This window comes from Chiloscyllium punctatum, chromosome 13, assembly GCF_047496795.1.
Source record: "Chiloscyllium punctatum isolate Juve2018m chromosome 13, sChiPun1.3, whole genome shotgun sequence".
Lineage (NCBI taxonomy): Eukaryota > Metazoa > Chordata > Chondrichthyes > Orectolobiformes > Hemiscylliidae > Chiloscyllium > Chiloscyllium punctatum.
In genome coordinates this window covers 104,330,187-104,354,219 of record NC_092751.1, presented here as the reverse complement: position 1 = coordinate 104,354,219, position 24,033 = coordinate 104,330,187, and the positions used below count along the sequence as shown (strand labels likewise).

At 44.0% G+C, this 24,033-nt stretch overlaps 1 protein-coding gene across 1 annotated transcript in view; it reads left to right on the top strand.

The window, feature by feature from the left end:
• The window catches only part of cdh23 (cadherin-related 23), a 967,008-nt gene that overhangs the window by 503,660 nt on the left and 439,315 nt on the right, over positions 1–24,033 (top strand). Inside the window, exons 26-27 of the mRNA XM_072583543.1 lie at positions 10,674–10,787; positions 21,928–22,076. Coding sequence (XP_072439644.1) covers positions 10,674–10,787; positions 21,928–22,076 — 263 coding nt within the window. The remainder of the gene's footprint in view (positions 1–10,673; positions 10,788–21,927; positions 22,077–24,033) is intronic.

The window sequence follows — 24,033 nt, the reverse complement described above, 5'->3', positions numbered from 1 at the left end:
CTGGCCCTTGAACCTTCTCCATTATCCTTTGGGATCATGGTGACTCTGCATCCCAACACCATCTCTTCAGTTTAATCTAGAGCAGTGACAGCCATAAAAAGGGTGAGATTGTGGGGAGTTGATGAAATTAATAGTCTAGATGCATTTAAGGTGAAACTGGACAAGCACATGTGAGAGATGGGGAATCGGTAGCTCTGTGGTCAGTATTGCTACCTCACAATTCCAGCCATAGGGGTTCGATCCCATCCCCGGGCGACTGTCTGTGTGGAGCTTGTATGTTCTCCCCCGTGTCAGCGTGGGTTTCCTCAGGGTGCTCTGGTTTCCTCCCACAGACCAAAGATATGCAGGTGGATTAAGCCATGGAAAATGCGGGGTTACTAGGGTAGGGAGGGGGGTTGCTGGCTGTAGGTGGGATGATCTTTAAGGATTGGTGCAGACTTGATGGGGCAAATGGCCTTTATCCACACTGCAGGGATATGAATAGAGAGTAATGATCAGGGGTTTAAGTGAGAAAGGATGGGATGAGTCTTGAGTCGTGCATAAACATTCTCTCTCTTGGCCCTCGGCTCTCTCTCTCTCTCTCTCTCTCTCTCTCTCTCTCTCTCTCTCTCTCTCTCTCTCTCTCTCTCTCTCTCTCTCTCTCTCTCTCTCTCGCTTTACCCTGGACTGAACCATCCCAAGGATCAGATTGCTGAACCATCATTGCACTTGTTGATGGCAAGTATACCTTTCCTTCATTAAAGAGACCAAAACTAGGCACAATACCCAAGTGCAGTCTCACCAAGGCTGTACATAATACCAGCATAGACTGGTTAGACTGCTCTTTATCCTTTGCACCCTGTGTAGCAACAGTGTAGAAATAAATTGCTATTATTTTCACCATGTTGTCAGAAGCTAAGTTCTGCGGGGTTAGGTTTTGCTCAACTGTGGTTACATTTACCTCCGTATCAGAGGCTTGGAAATTCAAATCCATCAAGAGCACAGACTCCAGGCTAACACTACAGAGCAGCATTGGGTAAGGATTGCCTCTGGAGCCTCTGTGATGAAACAGGTGGGCAAGCTGCCTGTCAACGATCCCTGAAGAAGGGCTCATGCCCGAAACGTTGATTCTCCTGCTCCTTGGATGCTGCCTGACCTGCTGTGCTTTTCCAGCAACACATTTTTCAGCTGTCAACGATCACAGGCTGCTATTTGGAGAATGTAGTTTTCTAAACTCCAGATGAGAAAAGCTTAGTCTGTCCAATCTTTCCTCATAAGACAGTCCTCTCCTTTCAAATATTGGTTTGGTAAGCCATCTCTCAACTAGTCCCTCTTCAACTTGGAAACCAAATCTGTGCACAGTCTCTTCATTATTCTGTTTAACTGAAGCATTTGCCTTGCAATAAGTGATAATACTCAATTGCATTTCTTAATTACTTGCTGCAGCTGCATACTAACATTTTCCAATTCATGCACTAGAGCATTCTCTCATAAGCCATAGGCTTCCAAAATGGGCAATGTCTCATTTTTCCACATTATACTACTCTTGCCAGATCTTTGTCCACTCACTTAATCTGATTCTGTACTTTTGTATCCTCCTCACAGCTTATGTTGCCACCCGTCTTTGAGTCATCGGTGAATTTCACAAGGTTTTTCCCTCTGGTAGATGATAAGCCAACTGATCTGAAGTTTCCTCCTTTCTGTTTCCCTTCTCTTTTGAATAAAGGAGTTACATTTGCTATTGTCCAATCAGATGGTCTCTTCCCTAAATCAAGATTGTTTGGAACAACAAAACAATGCATCCACTATCTCACTGGTCACTTCTTTTAAGATCCTAGAATGATCCCTCCTCATAGAACAGCAGAACCATCCCAGGGATCAGATTGGTGCACTTACTGATGGCAAGTGTTTCTCTTCTTCATTAAAGAGACCAAAACTGGGCACAATACCCAAGTGCAGTCTCACCAAGGCTGTACATAATTACAGCAAGACAGCTCGACTTCTGTACTGAAATCTTCCACCAAAGTGGTCAATTTACTTTCTGAACTGCTCGCTGCGCCTGCTTATGTTAATTTTTGATGACTCGTGCACAAAGACAAAAGTTATAAGGATAGGCTGGATAGGCTGGGATTGTTTTCACTGAAAGTAGGCGGTCGAGGGGTGACCTGGAAGAGGTTTATGAAATCATGAGGGTCTAGGTGAGGTGAATGGTAGGTGCCTTTTCCCTAGGGTGAGGGGATCTCAAGACGATAGGAGATATTTTTAAGGTGAGAAAAGTTTAAAAAAAAGATATACCGTGTAATTTTTTTATACAGAGGCTAGTTCGTGTCAGGATAGAACTTCCAGATAAGGTGGTGGATACAGTTACAATTACAACATTTGGAAGACATTTAGGTAAATAAATAATAAATGTTTGAAGGGATATGGACCAAAAAACAGGCAGGGTAAGACTAGTTTAGTTTGGGATTGGTTGGACCAAAGGTTCTGTTTCCATGTTGTACGTCTCCATGACTCTCTGATACTCAGGTCCCTTTAGTCATCAATGCTTCCCAATCTCTCACTGTTTAGGAAACTAGTTGGCCTGGTGATCCATTGGACCCAAGTTGTGCTTATTTTTACATTGAATGAGAGCTCTTTGCACCGTTGAGCAGACAGGTGTCAGGGATCACTTAGTCATTTACTGGGGTCGGGATCTAGTGATGCTCCACTGAGCACTGCTGTCTCATGTTGGCCACAGTGAAGTATAGGCCAGTTATCCAGGAAGATCAAGTTAATCCAGCAGAGCTGCCGTACAGTCCCAGGATGTTATTACAGATGTTCCTCCAATTTCTTAGTCTTACTCCTTGGCCATCTGGAAGCAGACTTCATGTACACTCCACTTCCTTCAAATGTTGATTGAAAAGGGCCCTCAGTTGGGAAAAGCAATTGATACATTCCTTTCCCCGGTTTCTGAACTTCAGTAATTTTGAAATTGTTTGATTTTTGCTCCCCTAAGCCATCCCTGCACTCAGCATTGTTCCAAATACAGCACTGTAATTGCTCATGCAGTGTGGAGAAATCGGCTCAGAAAGCATTATTTTTCATCAGGGGGTTACTGTTGGGAAATTTTCATTGATCTAATCAACTCAGAGGCATCACACTCCCTCTTGAAAAGCTCCCATCAAGCCCTGTACTCCGAAACTCAAATATCTTTTCAGGTCCTTTTATTTGAAGTTTATGGTAGCTGAATTTTAGGGAGTCACGATGATCATTTTGATATCAAACTCCACATCAGAAAGGTCCAGTGGGCTCCACTAAAACACATACATACAAATGCAGGCATGCATGCACATGTGCACACACAGACACACACACACACACACACACACACACACACACACACACACACACATCCTTCTCCTCAAAACACATTTCCATCTAGTTTTGTGTCATCAACAAACATAGAAATCACACATTTAGTGCCCACATCCACGACAGTGATGTAGATTGTGGCCATCTAGATCCCATTGGCCAATGCCCTCCCATCTGATAATGCCTCATTTGTTCCAACTTTTTACTTTCTGTCTGTTAGCCAGTTCTCAATCCATGTCAGTGTACTACCCTAAATCCCATCTGCTCCAATTTTGTTTCATAATTTCTTTGGTAGCAGACTTTATCAAGAGCCTTCTGAAAATCCAAATACACCACATTCACTGGTTTCTTATCTATTCTGCTTGTAACATTCTCAATCTTCAGTTGTATGAAACTTATCTTTCATAAAGCCGCATTGACTCCACGAAATCAGACCTTTATTTTTATAATTTCCAGTTATCACACTCTTTGGAACAGATTCTAACATTTTCCCTCCTTCTGAGATTTGGGTATTCGGTCTGTTCTTCCCTTTCTCACTCTGTCCCATTTCTTAATGAGTGATATTACATCTGTTGCCCCTCAGTCTGTAAGGACCATACCAGTTTTGCAGAATGACCATCAAGGCATCAGCTATAATCTACAGCCACGTACTTCTCTCTAGACTGCAGATTTCCAACTCCACGGTGTTATGGACCAGGCCAAACTCTCAGAATATATTAAGGAGATAGCCTCGACCCTAATGCTTTGAAGACAAGTGCCAGGCATTGTGTTCCAGGTGCAATTCGATTGGCCTAACTACCAGGTTTGAAGTAAAACAAATTTTATTCAGACACCATGATTAAAATACAACAAAAGAAATAAGAAATTAGAAAAACTTAAGTCTACTGGAAAACTTAACAGAACAATAGATTGTTTAACTACTAAATAGTAACTTCCAATATAATAACATCCCATAAACACACTCTTGGCAAAGATAAATTCAGTAAAGTAGATTGTCTCACGTGTAATTCTCTGGTCCAGGAGGAAAAACATAAAGAGAAAACTGTGTGTGTGTGTGTGAGAGTGTGTGTGAGAGAGAGAGAGAGAGAGGAAGAGAGTAGCAGGGAGTGATGTACTGCAGTTTCCAAACTCAGCTTCAAGACCCAGCAACTGCTACTGAAAAATGTAAACTAAAAATCTTGGTACTGTGGCAACCTGACTCCACCCATTAAGGCTGCTTCTGTTGTTCCAATTTTTAAAAAGTCTCAAGGCCTCAGAAGTGATTTATTTTATTGACTTTGGAGCAGACCACCAGTCACCTCTGTCACAACCTTTCTTCATAAAAAAAACTCTGGAGCAAATACACCTCTTAAAGCCATAGTATTGTCACAATGGGCTTTACTAAATTTCAGTTCCATTGATTATCCAGTTCCACTTTTTTATGAATAGCTCCCCATCTTTACTAGACCCTTGGTTCTCCAGTATTCCTGAGAGCTTTTCTTTTCCCCAGGGGATGCAAGGCATTGCGGTATTGACTCTGAGCTACGAATGTCAAACTTCGGGTTAATGTTCTGAGCATATAGGTTCAAATCCCATCATAGTGCATTTGACATCAGCAAAAAGCTAATTATGACCATGAAACCAGCGTCAATGGTCCAGTTTATGAATGTCCTTTCAGGAAGGATGGGCCACCCTTACCCAGTCTAGCTGACATTTGATTCCAGGTCCACAGCAATGTGTTTGACTCTTAGCTGCTTCCTGGGCATCTAGGGATGGGCAAACATGCTGGTCTGGACAGGGATGAAAGAAGAGTACCATTTTTGTGCTATCTTGCTGTGCATAGAATAGCTATTGTGTTTTTACATCACTGCGACATGGTCACCTTCATTCCCCCTTGAAATCTTGTATCCCACAGGAATTATAGGCAATAATGTTTCTCAATGCCATATATTTAATTTATTCATCCCTAACTAAAACCTAGCAGTCATGAATGTAAAGTGTGTTTAACTTGTTGTTTTGAGGGAGCTGTAAAAGTCTCTGCACCACATTTGTCATTGGCACACGATTCCATTTAGTTGATGTTAAATGGATCTTCAGATGATGAGACTTAGCTCTAATGACCTGAGGGACTTAATCTTTCCGTGCAACATGAAGGAAGGATTTTCATCGATTGTATCACCTTTGCTTAAGACCATGTGTACTGCAGTGATCCTTTTTAAATTCAAATTCAGTTTATAAGGAAACTTGAGATCAGAAATTGGTGTTGGTGACTGAGAGTAATTGGCTTTCAGATTTCTGAAAGTGAGATTCTACAGATACTAATGATGCGAGGTGGATATTTTCCTGCATGAGAGAGCAGTAAGTGAGTTGTTATGATCCACAATTCACTATCTGAAAAGGCATTGGAAACAGATTCAATAATAACTTTCAGAAGGGCATTAGCAAAATACCTGATAAGGAAAACTATTGCAAGGCTGTGGTGACCAGTTGAATTGCTTTTTGAAAGAGCTAGTGCAGTCTTGATTTGCCAATGACATCCAACTGGACTGAGGTTGCGTGATTCTAAACTTGCAAGTATTTGTGGAGAAAAGGAGGACAATGTTGTGTTTTGTATTCGATCAGAGTTTATTTTTTCAAACCATTGGGAAGTGAACAGTGAGTGATACATTCGTCAGGCTGACATCCCCCCTTTTCTTTCTCATTCACAGCTTGTGGGTATCGTTGACTAAGCCAGCCCTTACTGGGAATATAGGTTAATGAAACAGCAGGTCAGCTTTAGGAACCTGCCTCACCCTTCAATACAATTACTGCTGATCGAACACTTCAGTGTCTTTTATCCACCCCATCCCCATAACCCTGTATGTCATTGATAATCTCAGTCTCTATCTTCAACAGACTCAAAGACTGAGCTTCCACAGCCCTCCACAGCAGAGAATTACAAAGGTTCACAATCCTGAGTAAAAGAAAATTCTCCTTATCTCAGACCTAAGTTATGCTCCCAGATTCTAGACTCCCAATTCATGGGGAAATATCATACCTGCATCTACCCTGTCTATCCCTTTCTATATTTTGTAAGTTTCCCAAAGAGACTATCTCTTATTCTTTTGAAACTCTCAATAGTACAAGCCCAGTTTGCCCTATTCCCCTTTCTAGGACATTCCCAATATCCCAGGGAGAAATCTGGTGAACCTTTGTGGTACTGTCTCTATAGCAATAATATCTTTCCTGAGATAGGGAGACCAAAGCTGTGTAGTACTCCAGATGCAGTCTAACCAAGTTCCTACACAACTGAAGCAAGATTGTGCTATTTCTCTACTCAAATCCTCTTGCAATAAAGGCTATCATTTCATGAAGCTTCCTAACAACTTGCTGCACCCACAATGTTAGCTTTCAGGACACTTCGGTCCCTTTGTATATCTACACTTTCCAACCACTCACCATTTAAGAAATACTCTGCATATCCTTTCCTCCTATCAAAGTGGATAAGCTCACATTTCTCCACATTATATTCCATATTGCCCATCCCTAATTGCCCAGAGGGCAGGTAAGAGTCACCCACATTGCTGTGGGTCTGGAGTCACATGTAGGCCAGACCAGGTAAGGATGGCAGATTTCACTCCTTTAGCGAACCAGGTAAGTTTTCCAGCAATTGACAGTGATTATGTATTCATCATCTTGTTTTAATTAATTATCCCACTTTGATCACTGTTCACTTCCCAATGGTTTGAAAAAATAAACTCTGATTGAATATAAAACACAACATTGTCCTCCTTTTCTCCAGTGATCTTTAAAAAGCTGTAAAAGACCCAAGGTGTGACAGTTATTCAGTGGAAAGTATTCTGTCACTGTCCTGATACAAGATGTTGATAAATTTTGATAAATGGCTCCATTTCGGAATGGCAGTGGGGTACCACAGGGATCCGTGCTGGGACCACAGCTTTTTACGATATATGTTAATGATATAGAAGATGGTATCAGCAATAACATTAGCAAATTTGCTGATGATACAAAGCTGGGTGGCAGGGTGAAATGTGATGAGGATGTTAGGAGATTACAGGGTGACCTGGACAAGTTAGGTGAGTGGGCAGATGCATGGCAGATGCAGTTTAATGTGGATAAATGTATGGTTATCCACTTTGGTGGCAAGAACAGGAAGGCAGATTACTACCTCAATGGTATCAAATTAGGTAAAGGGGCAGTACAAAGATATCTGGGTGTTCTTGTCCACCAGTCAATGAAGGCAAGCATGCAGGTACAGCAGGTAGTGAAGAAGGCTAATAGCATGCTGGCCTTCATAACAAGAGGAATTGAGTATAGAAGCAAAGAGGTTCTTCTGCAGCTGTACAGGGCCCTGGTGAGACCACACCTGGAGTACTGTGTGCAGTTCTGGTCTCCAAATTTGAGGAGAGACATTCTGGTTATTGAGGGAGTGCAGCGTAGGTTCACGAGGTCAATTCCTGGAATGGCGGGATTACCTTACACTGAAAGACTGAAGTGACTGGGCTTGTATATCCTTGAGCTAGAAGACTGAGAGGGGATCTGATTGAGACATATAAGATTATGAAAGGATTGGACACTCTGGCAGCAGGAAACATATTTCCGCTGATGGGGGAATGCCGAACCAGAGGACACAGCTTAGAAATACAGGGTAGACCATTTAGGACAGAGATGAGGAGAAACTTCTTCACCCAGAGAGTGGTGGCTGTGTGGAATGCTCTGCCCCAGAGGGCAGTGGAGGCCCAGTCTCTGGATTCATTTAAGAAAGAGTTAGATAGAGCTCTCAAAGATAGTGGAATCAAGGGGTATGGAGATAAGGCAGGAAGAGGATACTGATTAGGAATGATCCGCCATGATCATATTGAATGGCGGTGCAGGCTCGAAGGGCTGAATGGCCTACTCCTGTACCTATTGTCTATGTTGTCATGTCACAGTCCTCTCTGCTAATTTTGAGTGACTACGTTGAACAGAGAGGGATTTTGTATGGACACACTGGACAGGAACAGCATTTTGAAATGCTACTCCGCAGAATCAATGATAAAGTGCTAAAATGAAAGGAAATTAAGGATTGGCTTGATTTGAGGACCTTTGATTTCATTCTTCAGTCATTAAGCTGATTCCTACTGCAGCCATACTCCAGGTTTCTTTCTGCAATTTGAAAATTGAATTTGGAATCTTGTACTGAAAGTTAAAGCCTGGTTTGTATTTGAGGGTGAGTGGGGTTTCAGGAAGTCAGCGCACCAGAATTTGCGACATTGAAATTACCAAAACTTATTTAAATGCTCCAATCAGCCTCCTAACCTTCCAGCAACAAATCATAGCCTCAGTATACCAACCTAAAACCAGAGTGCCCCAATCTCAGACTCGGTGTATCGTTCTTGGTTACAACTCACTATTATTGGCATGACTTTGGATTGCTTTTAAACAGGAATGTTATGGAAACAAAAAGGCCATTTGGTTCATCAAGTCTTACCCACATGTTCGGTCAAATCCCATCTCGCATTCTTGCTCGATTCTCATATTCTTCCATCTGTTTGTAGAATTCCTAGAGTGGGGAAGGAGGCCGTTCACCCCATCGAGTCTACACTGACCCTCCAAACACCATCACACCCTGACCTACCCTCCAAACACCATCACACCCTGACCTACCCTATCCCCATATGCCTGCATCCATGGCTGACCTACCTCACCTGCACATCTTTGGACTGTGGGAGGAAAGCAGAGCACCGAGAGGAGACCCACGCAGACACAGGGAGAAGATGCAAGCTCCACACACTCAGTCACCCAAGGCTGGAACTGAACCCACGCCCCCAGCATTATGAGGCAGCAGTGCTAACCATTGTGCTGCCAGGAAACGTTTGAATGCTGTTTGGATCCAGATTTCCCACTGTCCCTCAACAATAGTTTGTGATGGAGTATTTAAGAGCAAGCAAGAGATCTCCCGAATGTCTTCAGTCAACGTCAATAACACAATTAAAAATCGCACAACACCAGGTGACAGTCCATTAATATTAATGAACTGAAACCTGCAACCCATTCTAAAAGATGAAAGACTTAACAACAATGTAGGTTTGGTCAATATGTCATTTCAGTTGCATGACACTGTGATCTTTTGCTCTAAATTCTGTGCCTTATGATTCTGCTCCACAGCTACCTGATGAAAGAGCAGCGCTCCAAAAGCTAGTGCTTCCAGATAAACCTGTTGGACTATAACCTGGTGTTGTGTGATTTTTAACTTTGTCCACCCTAATCCAACACTGGCACCTCCACATCATCAATAACATAGATCATTCAATCATCATTATATTGCTATTTTGGGTAGCTTGCTGTGTGCAGATTGGCTGTTGTTTTCCTATGTTACAAAAGTGAATACTTTGTCAGTTAGGAAGTACTTTTGAGCATTGTAAAAGACACTAAGGAAATACAAGGCTTTTTTCTTCCATTCTTACAAGTTAACTACAATGTGTCAGCAGATGTTGCAGTGAATTTGCTATTAGCGAGATGTGATTGATGTTTTCTCAATTGGGATTTTGTTAGTCATGCAGGACTTGAGCACAGCTGCTTTGTGGCAATTTCTGTGAAAATTGCAGTGTGACAGGGTAGCAAACTCCAGATCGCTGAATCGATTCTGGCCAACGGCAGCGGAGCTGGTGCAAACCAGCCCTGAGAAATTTTCAAACTTTGTTCTGAAAATTCATAGTTTAGCAAAGAATAGGTTCGACTCAGCATCCAACTTGGATTGCTGTGGACAGAGATTCAACAAAAATCTAATTCCCCAGATTTCCCTGCAATTTAAAGGGTAACAGTTTGAAAGGACGACCATGGGTGATCGATGGTTGGAATGATCTATGAACATTGCATTTTCTAAAAGAGAGAATGAGGTCATTGAAAATGCAGTGGATAATCTTTTCCAGTGAATCGATGTAAATGTATACATAATCTGAGAGACATTCCTCTACGAATGGTTATGATGTCCAAACATCAACGAATGGTAACAGGAATAAATGGGTGTAGCTATCACTGATTCAAAAGAGATATCAGGTACAGATACTTCCCTTGTTTTTGTGTTTTAAGAATAACATGGGATTTAGCTTGAGCTGCAAGTGGACAGGACCATGTACCTGAGGGGTGAATCCTTAGGATATCCTCCACCAGGTTCGACTCTCTGCCAGGAGAAAGGAGAAACTGTCCATATCTATGCTAGCAAGACATGTTACAGTGCATCTGGAACATGTGGGATGAACTGTCCATCTGATTTCTGATACCTTTCGGGATCTCTGACCTGTCTTATTGAATGTCTCAAATCTTTGTTTAGCCTGAAGCTGGTACCTCAGCCATTAACATAGAAAAGCAACTTGATCTTTCAGGTGGCAACGATGATGGAAAATTCAGCGTCGGCTTTAGGGATGGAATAGTCAGGACCGTGGTGAACCTGGACAGAGAAATCCAAGTTTCTTACACACTCATTTTGGAAGCAATAGGTGAGTGGCAGGTACTTCAAACGCAAATATCATAGGATGTAATACTGTTGTGTATAGGATGTAATGCTGTTGTGTAAAAGACTAAAGTAAAGAATCTCTTTAATCTGTGCTACTCACAAATCTCTGAATGTGATCATTCCACCAGCCATGCCTTCATATGTTTGAATAAACCCCTCTGAAATTCTCTCTCTAAGTCTCTCCCTTGCATTTTGAACACTGCTCCTAATGTCTCCTTTGTGTTAGCTTGGTGTCCATTTTTGTCTGATTACACTCCAGTAATGGGCGGCACGGTGGCACAGTGGTTAGCACTGCTGCCTCACAGCACCAGAGACCCGGGTTCAATTCCTGCCTCAGGCGACTGACTGTGTGGAGTTTGCACATTTTCCCCGTGTCTGCGTGGGTTTCCTCCGGGTGCTCCGGTTTCCTCTCACAGACCAAAGATGTGCAGGTCAGGTGAATTGGTCCATTGTAAATTGCCCATAGTGTTAGGTAAGGGGTAGATGTAGGGGTATGGGTGGGTTGCGCTTCGGCGGGGCGGTGTGGACTTGTTGGGCCGAAGGGCCTGTTTCCACACTGTAAATAATCTAATCTAATCTAAAACAGCTTTGGATGCTTCCCCATATTAAAACTGTGAGATAGATGGAAGCTTTTGGTTTCATGAGACTGTATTGTTAAAGGTGTGCTGTCTGAATGGATCTACTGCACTGAAGTGAGAACCTCAATCTTTTTAAGTTTGGGTTCCTGGGCTGCAAGCCGAACTCACTGGCTTCGATCTTGGAGTGTTCTGTTAGAAATTGATAGTGAATTGGGCTGTTGGCCAGGGATCAATATGTGCACCAAAGAGTTTGAAAAGAGAGAAATTAAAGAAAACTTCTTTTGGGTGTAAAAGTGCAATAAAATCATTGGGGAGCTTGCTGAATGCAGAAAAAAATCAAAGTGAGAAAGGTTATTTGAGTTGATGAGAGCCGTCGTTGTCTGATAAATATCTGATAGCATCTGACGTAAATTAGCTTCAGCCAAGTGGCTTGATCCTTTCAAATTCTGTGAGATAACTTTTCTCTGTTATCATTTTTGAAATTGATTATTAATAAGAATCATTGTTGTCGTACTGTCTTTTCAGAATACAAATTATTTTGAAAGGAATTGGTTGCGCCTCTTATAACCTCGAATTAGATTTCGAAGTAGGTTTCCAAGTCACTTGTGTTCAGTAACATAGCCTTGGTAGTCATTGAGAATTCCTAAATGAAGCTTCTGGCTATTATAGAGGTATTATAGAGTCATAAAGATGTACAGCATGGAAACAGACCCTTCGGTCCAACTTGTCTGTGCCGACCAGATTTGCTAAATTGATCTAGTCCCGTTTGCTGGCATTTGGCCCATATCCCTCCAAACCCTTCCTATTTATATACCCATCCAGATGCCTTTTAAATGTTGTAATTGTACCAGCCTCCACCACTTCCTCTAGCAGCTCATTCCATACACGTACCACCCTCTGCATGAAAGAATTGCCCCCTAGATCCTTTGTAAATCTTTGCCTGTCACCTTAAGCCTGTGCCCTCTAGTTTTGGCCTCCTCTGCCCTGGGGATAAAAGCTTCACTATTCACCCTATCCATGCCCTTTTTATCTTGTAAAGATCTTCTATAAGGTCACCCCTCAGCATCCAAAGCTCCAGGGAAAATAACTCCAAGCCTATTCAGCTTCTCCCGGTAGTTTAAACCCTCCAATCCTGACAATATCCTTGTAAATCTTTTCTGAACCCTTTTCAGTTTCACAACATCCTTCCTATAGCAAGAAAGTTTTTTTTTCCCGTTCACTGTTCTGCAACGTGTGATTTATTATCATTTATTTTAGGATTTGGATATTGAATTAGTGGCATATGGCTATTGTGTATGCGAGGGTTAAATGATTAACTTGTCAGTATTTCTGGAGCCATTTTTTTTTAAACTAATATGTGTGAGAGAGTTCCCAGGGTGAAAATGAGAATTTGTTTGCAATGGAGGAGGCAGACAGAGTAAACATTGAGGAGCATTAACTTACTTTTGGTTGGAAGAATCAAGAATTAATATTTCTTTTTGTTTGAGGGAGAAACCAAAAGCTTTAAAAGCTTTTATGTTCAGTTCCCAGAAGTCCTGATTGGATTAGATGTAAGAATACATTTCCACCTGGAATTTAGAGATAATTAACTTGATGGGTTTGGTGAGATTTAGACTTAGTTTAGATTAGATCCCCTACAGCGTGGAAACAGGCCATTTGGTCCTGCACACTCACACCAACCCATTTCCCCCTGACTAATGCACCTAACACTGTGGGCAATTTAGCACAGCCAATTCACCCAACCTGCACATCTTTTGATGGTGGGAGGAAACCAGCGCACCCAGAGGAAACCCACACAGACACTGGGAGAATGTGCAAACTCCACAAAGGTGGTTGCCTGAGGCGGGAATCAAACCCAAGTCCCTGGCACTGTGAGGCAGCAGTGCTAACCACTGAGCCACCCTGCCACCTTATTGGTCTGCAGCCAATGTCAAGGACTCCCAAGGCAACTCCCTCCTGACTGTGTACCACTGTTCTGCCACCTCTGCTGGGTCTGTCCTGCCAGTGGGACAGGTCATATCCAAGGGTAGTGATAGTGTTGTCTGTAAGGTATGATTCTGTGAGTATGATTGTATCAGGCTGTCGCTTGACAGGACTGTGAAACAGCTCTCCTAATTTTGGCACTGTTCCCCAGGCATTGGTCAGGAGGAGTTGATAGTGTTGCAGGGTTGACAGGACTGAGTTTGCCGATGTCACTTTGAGTGGTTTAGTCAATGCCAAGTGGCCCATCCAGTTCCTGTCCCTCTTTAAGACTTTCTCGTGGTTGATACAACTGAGTGTCCTGCTAGGCCACTTCATAGGGCAAGCAAAACTCAAAGAACTGTGGATGCTGGAAATCAGAAGCACAAACAGAAACTGCTGGAGAAACTAAGCGGGGCTGGCAGTATCTGTGGAGAGAAAGTAGAGTTAACATTTCAGGTCCAGTGGACTTTCTTCAGAAAGGTCAGTTGACTACATTGCTGTTCAGTTTCATGTGCATTTCTTGCCTAACTGGAATTGGTGAACCACAGAGATGTTTACAACCAGTGACAATAGTGTCACGTTCATCATTCAACTTTTAATTCCAGATGTTTGTTGAATTCACATTCCACCCTCTGAATTGGTGAGTTTTGAACCTGGGTCCCCAGAACACTACTGGGTTTCGAGATGACTAAGACAGTGACAGTACCACAAGGCTATGACCGTCTCCGATTTGAGGTTGAAGTGGTCTGAGGGCAGTGTCTGGCAGTAGATTGCAGGGCTAGAAACAGAAGAAAGCAGCTCCACAGCCTGTACTTGGCATTGTGGCAAATATAAAACAAAGACTTCTTCAGATGATTCTTTGAAGAGCAACTTCCAGAATCAACCCACAGTAATTTGGCATGAGGTAGTAAAAGTTCAAGTGTTCATCAATTTGTGCTGAAGGCTGGGGTTTTCTTTTGAGTCTTTCTGATGCACTGTCCTTACTTCACCTACCTCGAGAGTACCACCAGTACTTCAAATGTTTTGGAGCCCGAAAGGGGCAGAAATAGACCATTCAGCCCTTTGAGTCTGCTTTGCCATTCAATGAGATCCTGCTGACCTGATAACCCTCGACTCCAATTTCCTGCCCTTTCACAAGGGACCCTTGATTCCGTTCCTGGTTTTAAAGAAATGTCTTAGTTTCAGCCTCAGCCTCGAATATACTCAATGACCCAGCCCTGACCTACCCCTGAATAACACAGATACACCACTCTCAAAGAGAAAAAGCTCCTCTTCATCTCTGTCACTCTAATGCAGTAACAGGTCATTTTAGTGAAGTCCATTAGTGGCATTGTTTATCTCTACCTGATTTAATCATTATCTCCTGCTCAATCCCCATGCTCTTCAAAATTCCTGCCTCACTCTTCTGGTTCAACATGGCTTATGATTGATAATTCCACATTTTAGCTGTGCACAATAAATCATTTATTCCATTGCTTTCCTCCCTCATAATTTCATTCTGAGTACGAGTGTCTGGAACACTGATTCTAACCCCTTTGCAAGACCTTTCTGCAACCATTCCTACTACTGGCTATGGAGTACTGAGACTTTTCACCCAGAGAACTCACTGTGTTTGAGCTGGGATTGAACAGCAGGTATTTCATGGTCACTGCCAACTCCATGCTGGCCCCATTTAAAGGTCTTGTGGACCAAACTAAACCCCCTCAAAATATATTAAGAAGATAGCCTAGACCTCAACTTTTCTTATCTTTATAAAAGCAGATTTAAGGCATTGTGTTCTGGGTACAATTCAACTGGGTAAACTACCAGGCTTGAAGCAAAACACACTATAGTTCCGGTAGAAACAAAAGCAAGAATTGGAGTAACGTAACTGTTATTGGAAAACCTTACAGAATAATGAATTATTGAATAATAGATGCGATTCACCCTTGGCAAAGTCAATAAAATAGATTGTCTCACATGCAATTCTCCAATCCAAGAGGAAAGTGCATGAAGGGAAAACTCTGAGAAAGAACTTAAGCATTTTGCTGTAGCAGGGAGAGCTGTAGCAGCTTCCAAACCCCAACACCTACTGAAGGTTAAACTAAAATCCTAGTTCCATGGGAGTTTGACCCACCCATTCAGGTGTCCTCTACTGTTATAACTTTTTTTAAAAACCCGAAGGCTTTGCAAGCTGTTTACTTTGTTGGCCTGGACACAGGTCATTCAGCAACTATGTCTAAACCTCTCCCCATAAAAGAACCAGGACAAAATATATCACTTAAAGCCATAGTATTGTCACAAAGGCCAGTGAACCTCAGGCAAATTAGACCACCCTGAACTTGTGTGACAGAATCATTGGGGAAGGAAATCTGCCATTCTTGCCAGGTCTGACTGACATGTGATTCCAGGTCGTGTGTGTGTGTGTGTCTGTGTGTGTGAGAGGGTGTCTGTGTGTGGGTGGGTGTCCGTATGTGTGTGTTTGTGTGTGTGTCTGTGTGTGTCTGTATGTGTGTGTTTGTGTGTGTGTCTGTGTGTGTCTGTATGTGGGTGGGTGGGTGTGTGTGGGTGGGTGTGTCTCTGTATGTGTGTGTTTGTGTGTGTGTCTGTGTGTGTCTGTATGTGGGTGGGTGTGTGTGTGTGTCTGTATGTGGGTGGGTGTGTGTGTGTGTTTGTGTGTGTGTCTGTGTGTGTCTGTATGTGGGTGGGTGGGTGTGTGTGTGTGTGTTTGTGTGTGTGTCTGTGTGTGTCTGTATGTGGGTGTGTGTGTGTGTGTGTCTGTATGTGGGTGGGTGTGTGTGTGTGTGTGTGTTTGGGTGTGTTTGGGTGGGTGTCTGTATGTGGGTGGGTGTGTGTGTGTGTCTGTATGTGGGTGGGTATGTGTGTGTGTGTGTGTGTGTGTGTGTGTCTGTATGTGGGTGGGTGTGTGTGTGTGTGTGTTTGGGTGTGTTTGGGTGGGTGTCTATGTGGGTGGGTGTGTGTGTGTCTGTATGTGGGTGTGTGTGTGTGTGTGTGTGTCTGTATGTGGGTGTGTGTGTGTGTGTGTGTTTGTGTCTGTGTGTGTCTGTATGTGGGTGGGTGTGTCTCTGTGTGTTTGTGTTTGTGTGTGTGTCTGTGTGTGTCTGTATGTGGGTGGGTGTGTGTTTGTGTGTGTGTCTGTATGTGGGTGGGTGGGTGTGTCTCTGTGTGTTTGTGTTTGTGTGTGTGTCTGTGTGTGTCTGTATGTGGGTGTGTGTGTGTGTGTGTGTGTGTTTGTGTGTGTTTGTGTGTGTGTGTGTGTGTGTGTGTGTGTGTGTGTGTGTGTGGAGCCTAAACTGCCCTCTGAAATGGTCTGGTAAGCCATTCCCTTTCAAAGACAGCAGCGGATGGGCCTGATACTGGCCTTGCCGGTGATGTCCACACCCCACAGGAGAATAAAAGAAATATATTGTGGGCCTGTTTAGCCTAACTGATTTACGTAATTGAAGCGATGTCAGTTCAGCCATTTCTGGCCGAATGCCTGGTCAGTGTTAACGAAATCTCATTCCACGTGGGGGAGTTATTGTCCAAGAGTGCCTGCTGTGCAGCCAAAGTGAGACAGAGTGAGAATGGAAGAGGTGATGATGTAATGATCAAAGCTCAAGAGCAGAGAGGTCACATTTACTCTCAATGATGTGCTGTACTTTTATCCACATTCATGTACTGCAGATGCAGGAATTCTGATGTTAAATAGAAACCATTGTACTTGCTTGGCAGAACCTATGGCGAGCAAAACAGAGTTAATCTTTCGGGTTAATGACATCTCATCAGAAATGCAAAGAGGTTTGAGAGGTGACAGGTTTTAAGCAAATACAGTGGCAGGGAAGGAGAGATATGAATGTCACGAGACAATGATGCAAGACAGTGTGATGGGGAATGGAACATGTTTGAGAAAAAGAAATGAGAATTTTCTGGAGGAGGGTGACTGAAAATGGCAGAATCACAGCTGCAGTTGTCTGAACAAATGGGAACAGTAGTTCTGATGCAAAATTATTCAAATCATCATCAAGTTCAGAATGTTGGAAAGTTCCCTCATCAAAAAATGGGCAATGATTCCAAAAGCTTCCATTGAACTTTGAGAGAAGGTTGCAAGAGAATAGAGGGATCAATATATGAGTAGGATCGAGAGTCAAAGTAGGAATGTTGGAGCAGGAGGAGGCCATTCAGCCCCTCGAGTCTGTTCTGCCATTCAATGAGCCTCACTTCTTATACCTGCCCTCAACCCATATCCCTTAATACTTTTTCTTAATGAGAATTTATAGAACATAGAAAAAACATAGAACATTACAGTGCAGTACAGGCCCTTCGGCCCTCAATGTTGCGCCGACCTGTGGAACCAATCCGAAGTCCATCTATCCTACACTATTCTATTATCATTCATATGTTTATCCAATGACCATTTAAATGTCCTTCAAGTTGGCGAGTCTACTACTATTGTAGGCAGTGCGTTCCATGCCCTCACTACTCTCTGAGTAAAGAAATTGCCTCTGACATCTGTCCTATATCTATCACCCCTCAGTTTAAAGCTATGTCCCCTCATGCTAACCATCGCCATCCAAGGAAAAAGGATCTCACTGTCCGCCCACTTTAACCCTCTGATTATCTTATATGTCTCAATTAAGTCACCTCTCAACCTCCTTCTCTCTAACGAAAACAGCCTCAGGTCCGTCAGCCTTTCCTCAGAAGACCTTCTCTCCATACCAGGCAATATCCTAGTAAATCCCTCTGAACCCTTTCCAAAGTTTCCTCATCCTCCCTATGACATGGTAAGCAGAACTGTATGCAGTACTCCAAATGCGGCCACACCAGAGTTTTGTACAGCTGCAGCATGACTCATGATTCCAAAACTCAATCTGTCTACCAATAAAAGCTAAAACACTGTATGCCTTCTTAGCAACCCTATAAACCTGGGTGGCAACTTTCAAGGATTATCTATCTCAGATTTAAAATTAACAATGGTCCAGCATCCACTGGTTCCAAACATTCACCACCCAGCATAGTTTTTTTTCACAGCAGAAAAAATCATGTCTTATGAACCTGATTGACTTTTTTGAAGAAGTAACAAAGAGGATTGACGAGGGCAGAACGGTAGACGTGATCTATACGGACTTCAGTAAGGTGTTCGTCAAAGATCCTAATGGGAGACTGATTAGCAAAGTTAGATCTCATGGAATACAGGGAGAACTAGCCATTTGGATATAGAACTGGCTCGAAGGTAGAAGACCGAGGGTTGTGGTGGAGGGTTGGTTTTCAGACTGGAGGCCTATGACCAGTGGAGTGCCACAACGATCGGTGCTGGGTCCATTACTTTTCATTGGTTATATAAATGATTTGGGTGTGAGCATAAGAGGTACAGTTAGTAAGCTTGCAGATGACACCAAGATTGGAGGTGTAGTAGACAGCAAGGAAGGTTACAATGGGATCTTGATCAGATGGGCCAATGGGCTGAGGAGTGGCAGATGGAGTTTAATTTAGATAAATGCAAGGTGCTATGTTTTGGAAAAGCAAATCAGAGCAGGACTTATACACTTAATGGTAAGGTCCTGGGGATTGCTGCTGAACAAAGAGACCTTGGTGTGCAGGCTTATAGTTCCTCGAAAGTAGAGTCGCAGGATGATAGGATAGTGAAGAAGGAGCTTGCTATTTTCCTTTATTGGTTCAAGTATTGAGTACAGGAGTTGGGAGGTCATGTTGCAGCTGTTCAGGGCATTAGTTAGGCCACTTTTGGAATATTGTGTGGAAGTCTAGTCTCCTTCTTTATGGAAGGATGTTGTGAAACCTGAAACGGTTCAGAAAAAATTTACGAGGATGTTACCTGGGTTGGAGAATTTGAGATATAGGGAGAGGCTGAATTGGATAGGGCTATTTTCCCTGGAGTATCAAAGGCTGAGGGGTGACCTTTTAGAAGTTTATAAAATCATGCGGGACAAGGATAGGATAAATAAGCAAGGTCCAGAACTAGTGGGCATAGGTTTAGGATGAGAGGGGAGAAATGTAAAAGGGACCTAAGAGGCAACTTTTACACACAGAGGGTGGTACATGTAGGTAATGAGCTGCCAGAGGAAGTGATGGAGGCTGGTACAATGACAGCATTTAAAAGGCATCTGGATGGGTATAGCAAGGGTTTAGAGGGATATGGTCCAAGTGCTTGCTAATGGGACTAGATTAGGTGAGGACATCTGGTTGGCATGGATGAGTTAGACCGAAGGGTCTGTTTCCATGTTGTAGAACTCTAAAAGAAAATGCTGGAGAGAGTCACCAGGCCAGGCAGTGTCTGTGAGCAGATACACTACCACAGCTGCCGAGTCTCTCTTTTGCATTTTGTTTCAGATTTCCAGCACCTGCAGTACTTTGCCTTTATTTCTCTCATTAGGAATTGACCTATTTTCTGCTCTTAACACCTACCATTGGCACTTACATCGCTTCTCTACTGCCGTGAACAACCCCTCGTCCCAGCTCACACCCCCTTGCCTATCACTCTGGGTTACCTCTCACATCTGTTCAATTTATTTGCTCCTTCTCCCCATTCCTCTACAGGATAAAACCCTCACTTTTCCAGTCTCCATCAGAATCAAAGAAGAGCTGAATTGAACTCGAAACGCTAACTCTGTTTCTTTCTCCACAAACACTGGCAGGGCCTGTTGAGTTTCTCCAGCACTTTCTGTTGTATTTTAGAGAATAAAACTAGCTTGTGTCTGAAAGCTAAGCGCTGTACGAATACCTCAACTGGACTCTCTGCCATTATTAAAGAGCGCGCGCTCTGTTAGTGACAACTGATGTGGATATATTGTCCGTACTGATTATGGATTGTAACAGAGTATAGATTAGAGTGGTGCTGGAAAAGCACAGCAGGTCAGGCAGCATCGAGGAGCAGGAAAATCGACGTTTCGGGCAAAAGCCCTTCATCAGGAATGAAGGCAGGGAGCCTCCAGGGTGGAGAGATAAAGGGGGGGGGGGGGGGTGAGGAGAAGGTAGCAAAGAGTAAAATAGGTGAATGGGGTTGGGCATGGAGGTGATAGGCCAGAGAGGAGGGTTGGGGAAGGTAGCAAAGAGTACATAGGTGGGTGGAGGTGGGGATGAAGGTGATAGGTCAGAGAGGAGGGTGGAGTGGATAGTTGGGAAGGGAGATTGGCAGGTAGGACAGGTCATGAGGGCGGTGCTGAGCTAGGATGAGGTGGGGGAAGGGGAAATGTGGGAACTGGTGAAGTCCACATTGATGCCCTGGGATTGAAGTGTTCCAAGGCTCCAGTCGTCGGTTGGTGAGAGAGTGGCGGTGAAGGAGGCCCAGGACCTGCATGTCCTCGGCAGAGTGGGAGGGGGGGATGAAATATTGGACCACGGGGCGGTGTAGTTGATTGGTGTGGGTGTCCCGGAGATGTTTCCTAAAGCACTCTGCGAGGAGGTGTCTGGTCTCCCCAATGTAGAGGAGAGTCCAGTCCAGCCTGAGAACGTGCTTCCCACAGATTCCATTACCATATGAACTGACATCACTGTTGATTCACTGTCGGCATTTGTATACCAACTGTTCACACTTCATGCTACAAGAGTCACATTTGCAAACTAAACACAAGTATCAAGAGAAATTATCACCCCCCCCCCCGCCGCCATCCCGCCACAGTCTGCACTTTGTCTTCCCAATAAAGTTGAGACCTTATCAGGAGCAGTGGATGAATGTTTAGTGCGTTGATCTTGTTGAGTTACAGATTTGTTACAGTGCAGAAGGCCCAGCTCTGTGAATGACTCAATGCCATTCCCTTGCCTTTTTCTCATAACCCTGTAAATTATTTCTGTAAATGATCATCCTCTTGAATGCTTCAATAGCACCTGCCTCTCCTAGCTACGTAGGGGCGGCAATGGCCAAGGTCGGCTGTTAATCAGAGACCCATGTAATAGTCTGGGGACACCGTTTCAAATCCCACCACGGCAGATGGTGCAGTTTGAACTCAGTAAATTCTGGAATAAAGAGTCTAATGATGATAGTGAATCCATTGTTGGAAAAGCCCATCCGATTCATTAATGTCCTTCAGAGAAGGAAATCCGCTGGCCTACACGTGACTCCAGACCCACAGCAATGTGGTTGACCCTTAACTGCCCTCTGGGCAATTTGGGGTGGGCAAGCAATGTTGGCTTAGTCAGTGACATCCTCGTCCCATGAATGAATAAAAAAAAACAATCCGTGCATTCCAGACCCTAACCACTCGTGTGGAAATGTTTTTGTCTCAAGTTGCATTTCTTTTGAAAGTTACCTTAGACCTGTATTCTCTCACTCTCAATCCTCCTACAAGTGGGAACAATTTCTCCCTGTCTGCCCTGTCCAAACCACTCGTGACTTTGAAAGCTATTAAATCTCCTCTTAGCCTTCTCTTCTCCAATTAAAACAGCCCCAATGTCTCTGAACCATCTTTATACCCAAGGTTTCTCATCCCTGGATAGAAGCACGGAGGGATCTTCCACTTCAATGAAAATAGTAGACAAGTTTATAAAGAGTGGGTTTGCAATTTTATGGTAGTTACACTTGCAGAAGCTGAAAGAACTGCCATTTAGTGCATTTGGGAGAGTTAATGATCTGCTGTGGTCTTTGTGCAGATAATGGGCCTGCAGGAGGTAGGAAGACTGGGACAGCGACTGTGTACATCACGGTGTTAGATGTGAATGACAATCGACCCATCTTCCTGCAGAACACCTTTGAGGCAAGTGTCCTGGAGAACATCACAGCATCGGGCAGTGTGGTGAAGGTACGTTGCATTGGACGCTGTCGACTGGCCAGTTTGAGACAATGTCCCAAATCACTGGAGCTGAGTTTGGTGCTGCTTGATTCGCGGTTGATGAGATTTCCCAGAATGTTGCCTGGGCTGGACAGTTTCAGTTATGAGGAGAGAGTAGATAAACCGAGGTTGGTTTCTTTAGAGCAGAGGAGACTTGGGGGGGGGGGGGGGGGGAGGGGAATGGGGGGGGGGGGGGAGGGGAATGGGGGGGGGGGGGGAGGGGAATGGGGGGGTGGCGTGGCGTGGCGTGTAGGATATGATTGAGAAGTATAAAATTATGAGGAGCATAGATAGGATAAATGGCAAGGAATATTCCCCTAGTTGGAGAGATCAGGGGGCGTAGATTTCAGGTAAGGGAGAGGAGGTCTCAAGGATGTGAGAAAAAATGGTTTTACCCAGAGGGTGGTGAGAATGAGGATCTCAGTGCCTGGAGGAGTGGAAAAGCACAAGCCCTCCTAACATTTAAGAGTATACATGTGATGCCACTTATGGGTTAAGTGCAGGAAAATGGGATTAGAACAGTAAGGAGAAAGTGAGGACTGCAGACGCTGGAGATCAGAGTCAAAAAGTGTGGTGCTGGAAAAGCACAGCAGGTCAGGCAGCATCCGAGGAGCAGGAGAGTCAGCATTTTGGGTTTATGTTAACTTCTACTAACTTCGGGCTAACTTCTCCTTTTCAACATTAGAATAGTTATGTGGTTGTCTTTGGTCTGTGCTGTAGATCTCTATGACTTTGGGATCTCAGTTATACCTTGATGTCCATAGTGCTCTGGGGTCTCTGCTGTTCCAATTCCCATCTCTTGTCCACTCCACCACTCACTGCACTTTAATGGTCTTACCTACGGCCAACCTTTGGTGGACAGCCAACTCTTGGTCCCAAGCTCTATAATTCTCTCCCTAAACTTCTCCTCCCCCCTCCCCCCCCCCCCCCCCCCCCCCCCCCATCTATGTTCTCCTCTAATAAGTCGCAATGAAAAGGAGAGTGGAGTAGATCTTCCTCCACAAGGATCCACAAAAGTGGTCCCACAATAATGGCTGACAGCTACCAAAATCTTAGGAAGCATTTGTGACAACCCAAGCCAAAAAAGGTATTAAATTTCATTCCAAGACAAGATCAGATCCTGGATGCATTTGGAGAGGCCACAAGGTCTCCAGGGAGCCACCGAGCCTGTCTGGATACGTGAATATACGGTTTACATTTCTTCTGGTTCCGGTTTTTCTTCAGTTCCTGGACGCACTCGGAGGGGTCACGAGGTCACATTTGGGTAGTTGCTTTACCCGAAACATTACTCAAGTAGTGACTCCCACCATCCTCCTCCTCTAACCTAAAAAAAAGGAAAAAACGTTCTGTGCATAAATTGGTAAGGTGCCAAGTGTTTTTTCTTTCATGTTTCATGTTTTTTTTCCAGCAGTCTGTTTAGGAATTTATAATAGTGGGAATGGAGGTTAGGGCAGTTGAATGTTCCTCCTACAGTATGTGGGAGCTGAGGGTCACCTCTAATGTCCCTGTTGACTTCATCTGTGGGAAGTGCACCCAACTCCAGCTCCTTGAGAACCATGTTAGGGAACTGGAGCTGGAGCTGGATGAACTTCGGATCATTCAGGAGGGGGTTATTGAGAGGCGTTACGGGGAGGTAGTTACCCCACAGCCTCGTGAAGAAGGTAGATGGGTTACCGTCAGGGGTAGGAAAGGGAACCGGCAGGCAGTGCAGGGATCCCCTGTGGTGGTTCCCCTCAACAACACGTATACTGTTTTGGACACTGTTGGGCGGGAACAACTTACCAGGGGTGAGCCACGGAGCACAGGTCTCTGGCACAGAGTCTGTCCCTGTTGCTCAGAGGGGAAGAGGAGCAGAGCGTTAGTCATTGGGGAGTCCATAGTTAGGGGGACAGATAGGAGGTTCTGTGGGAACAAAAGACACTCACGG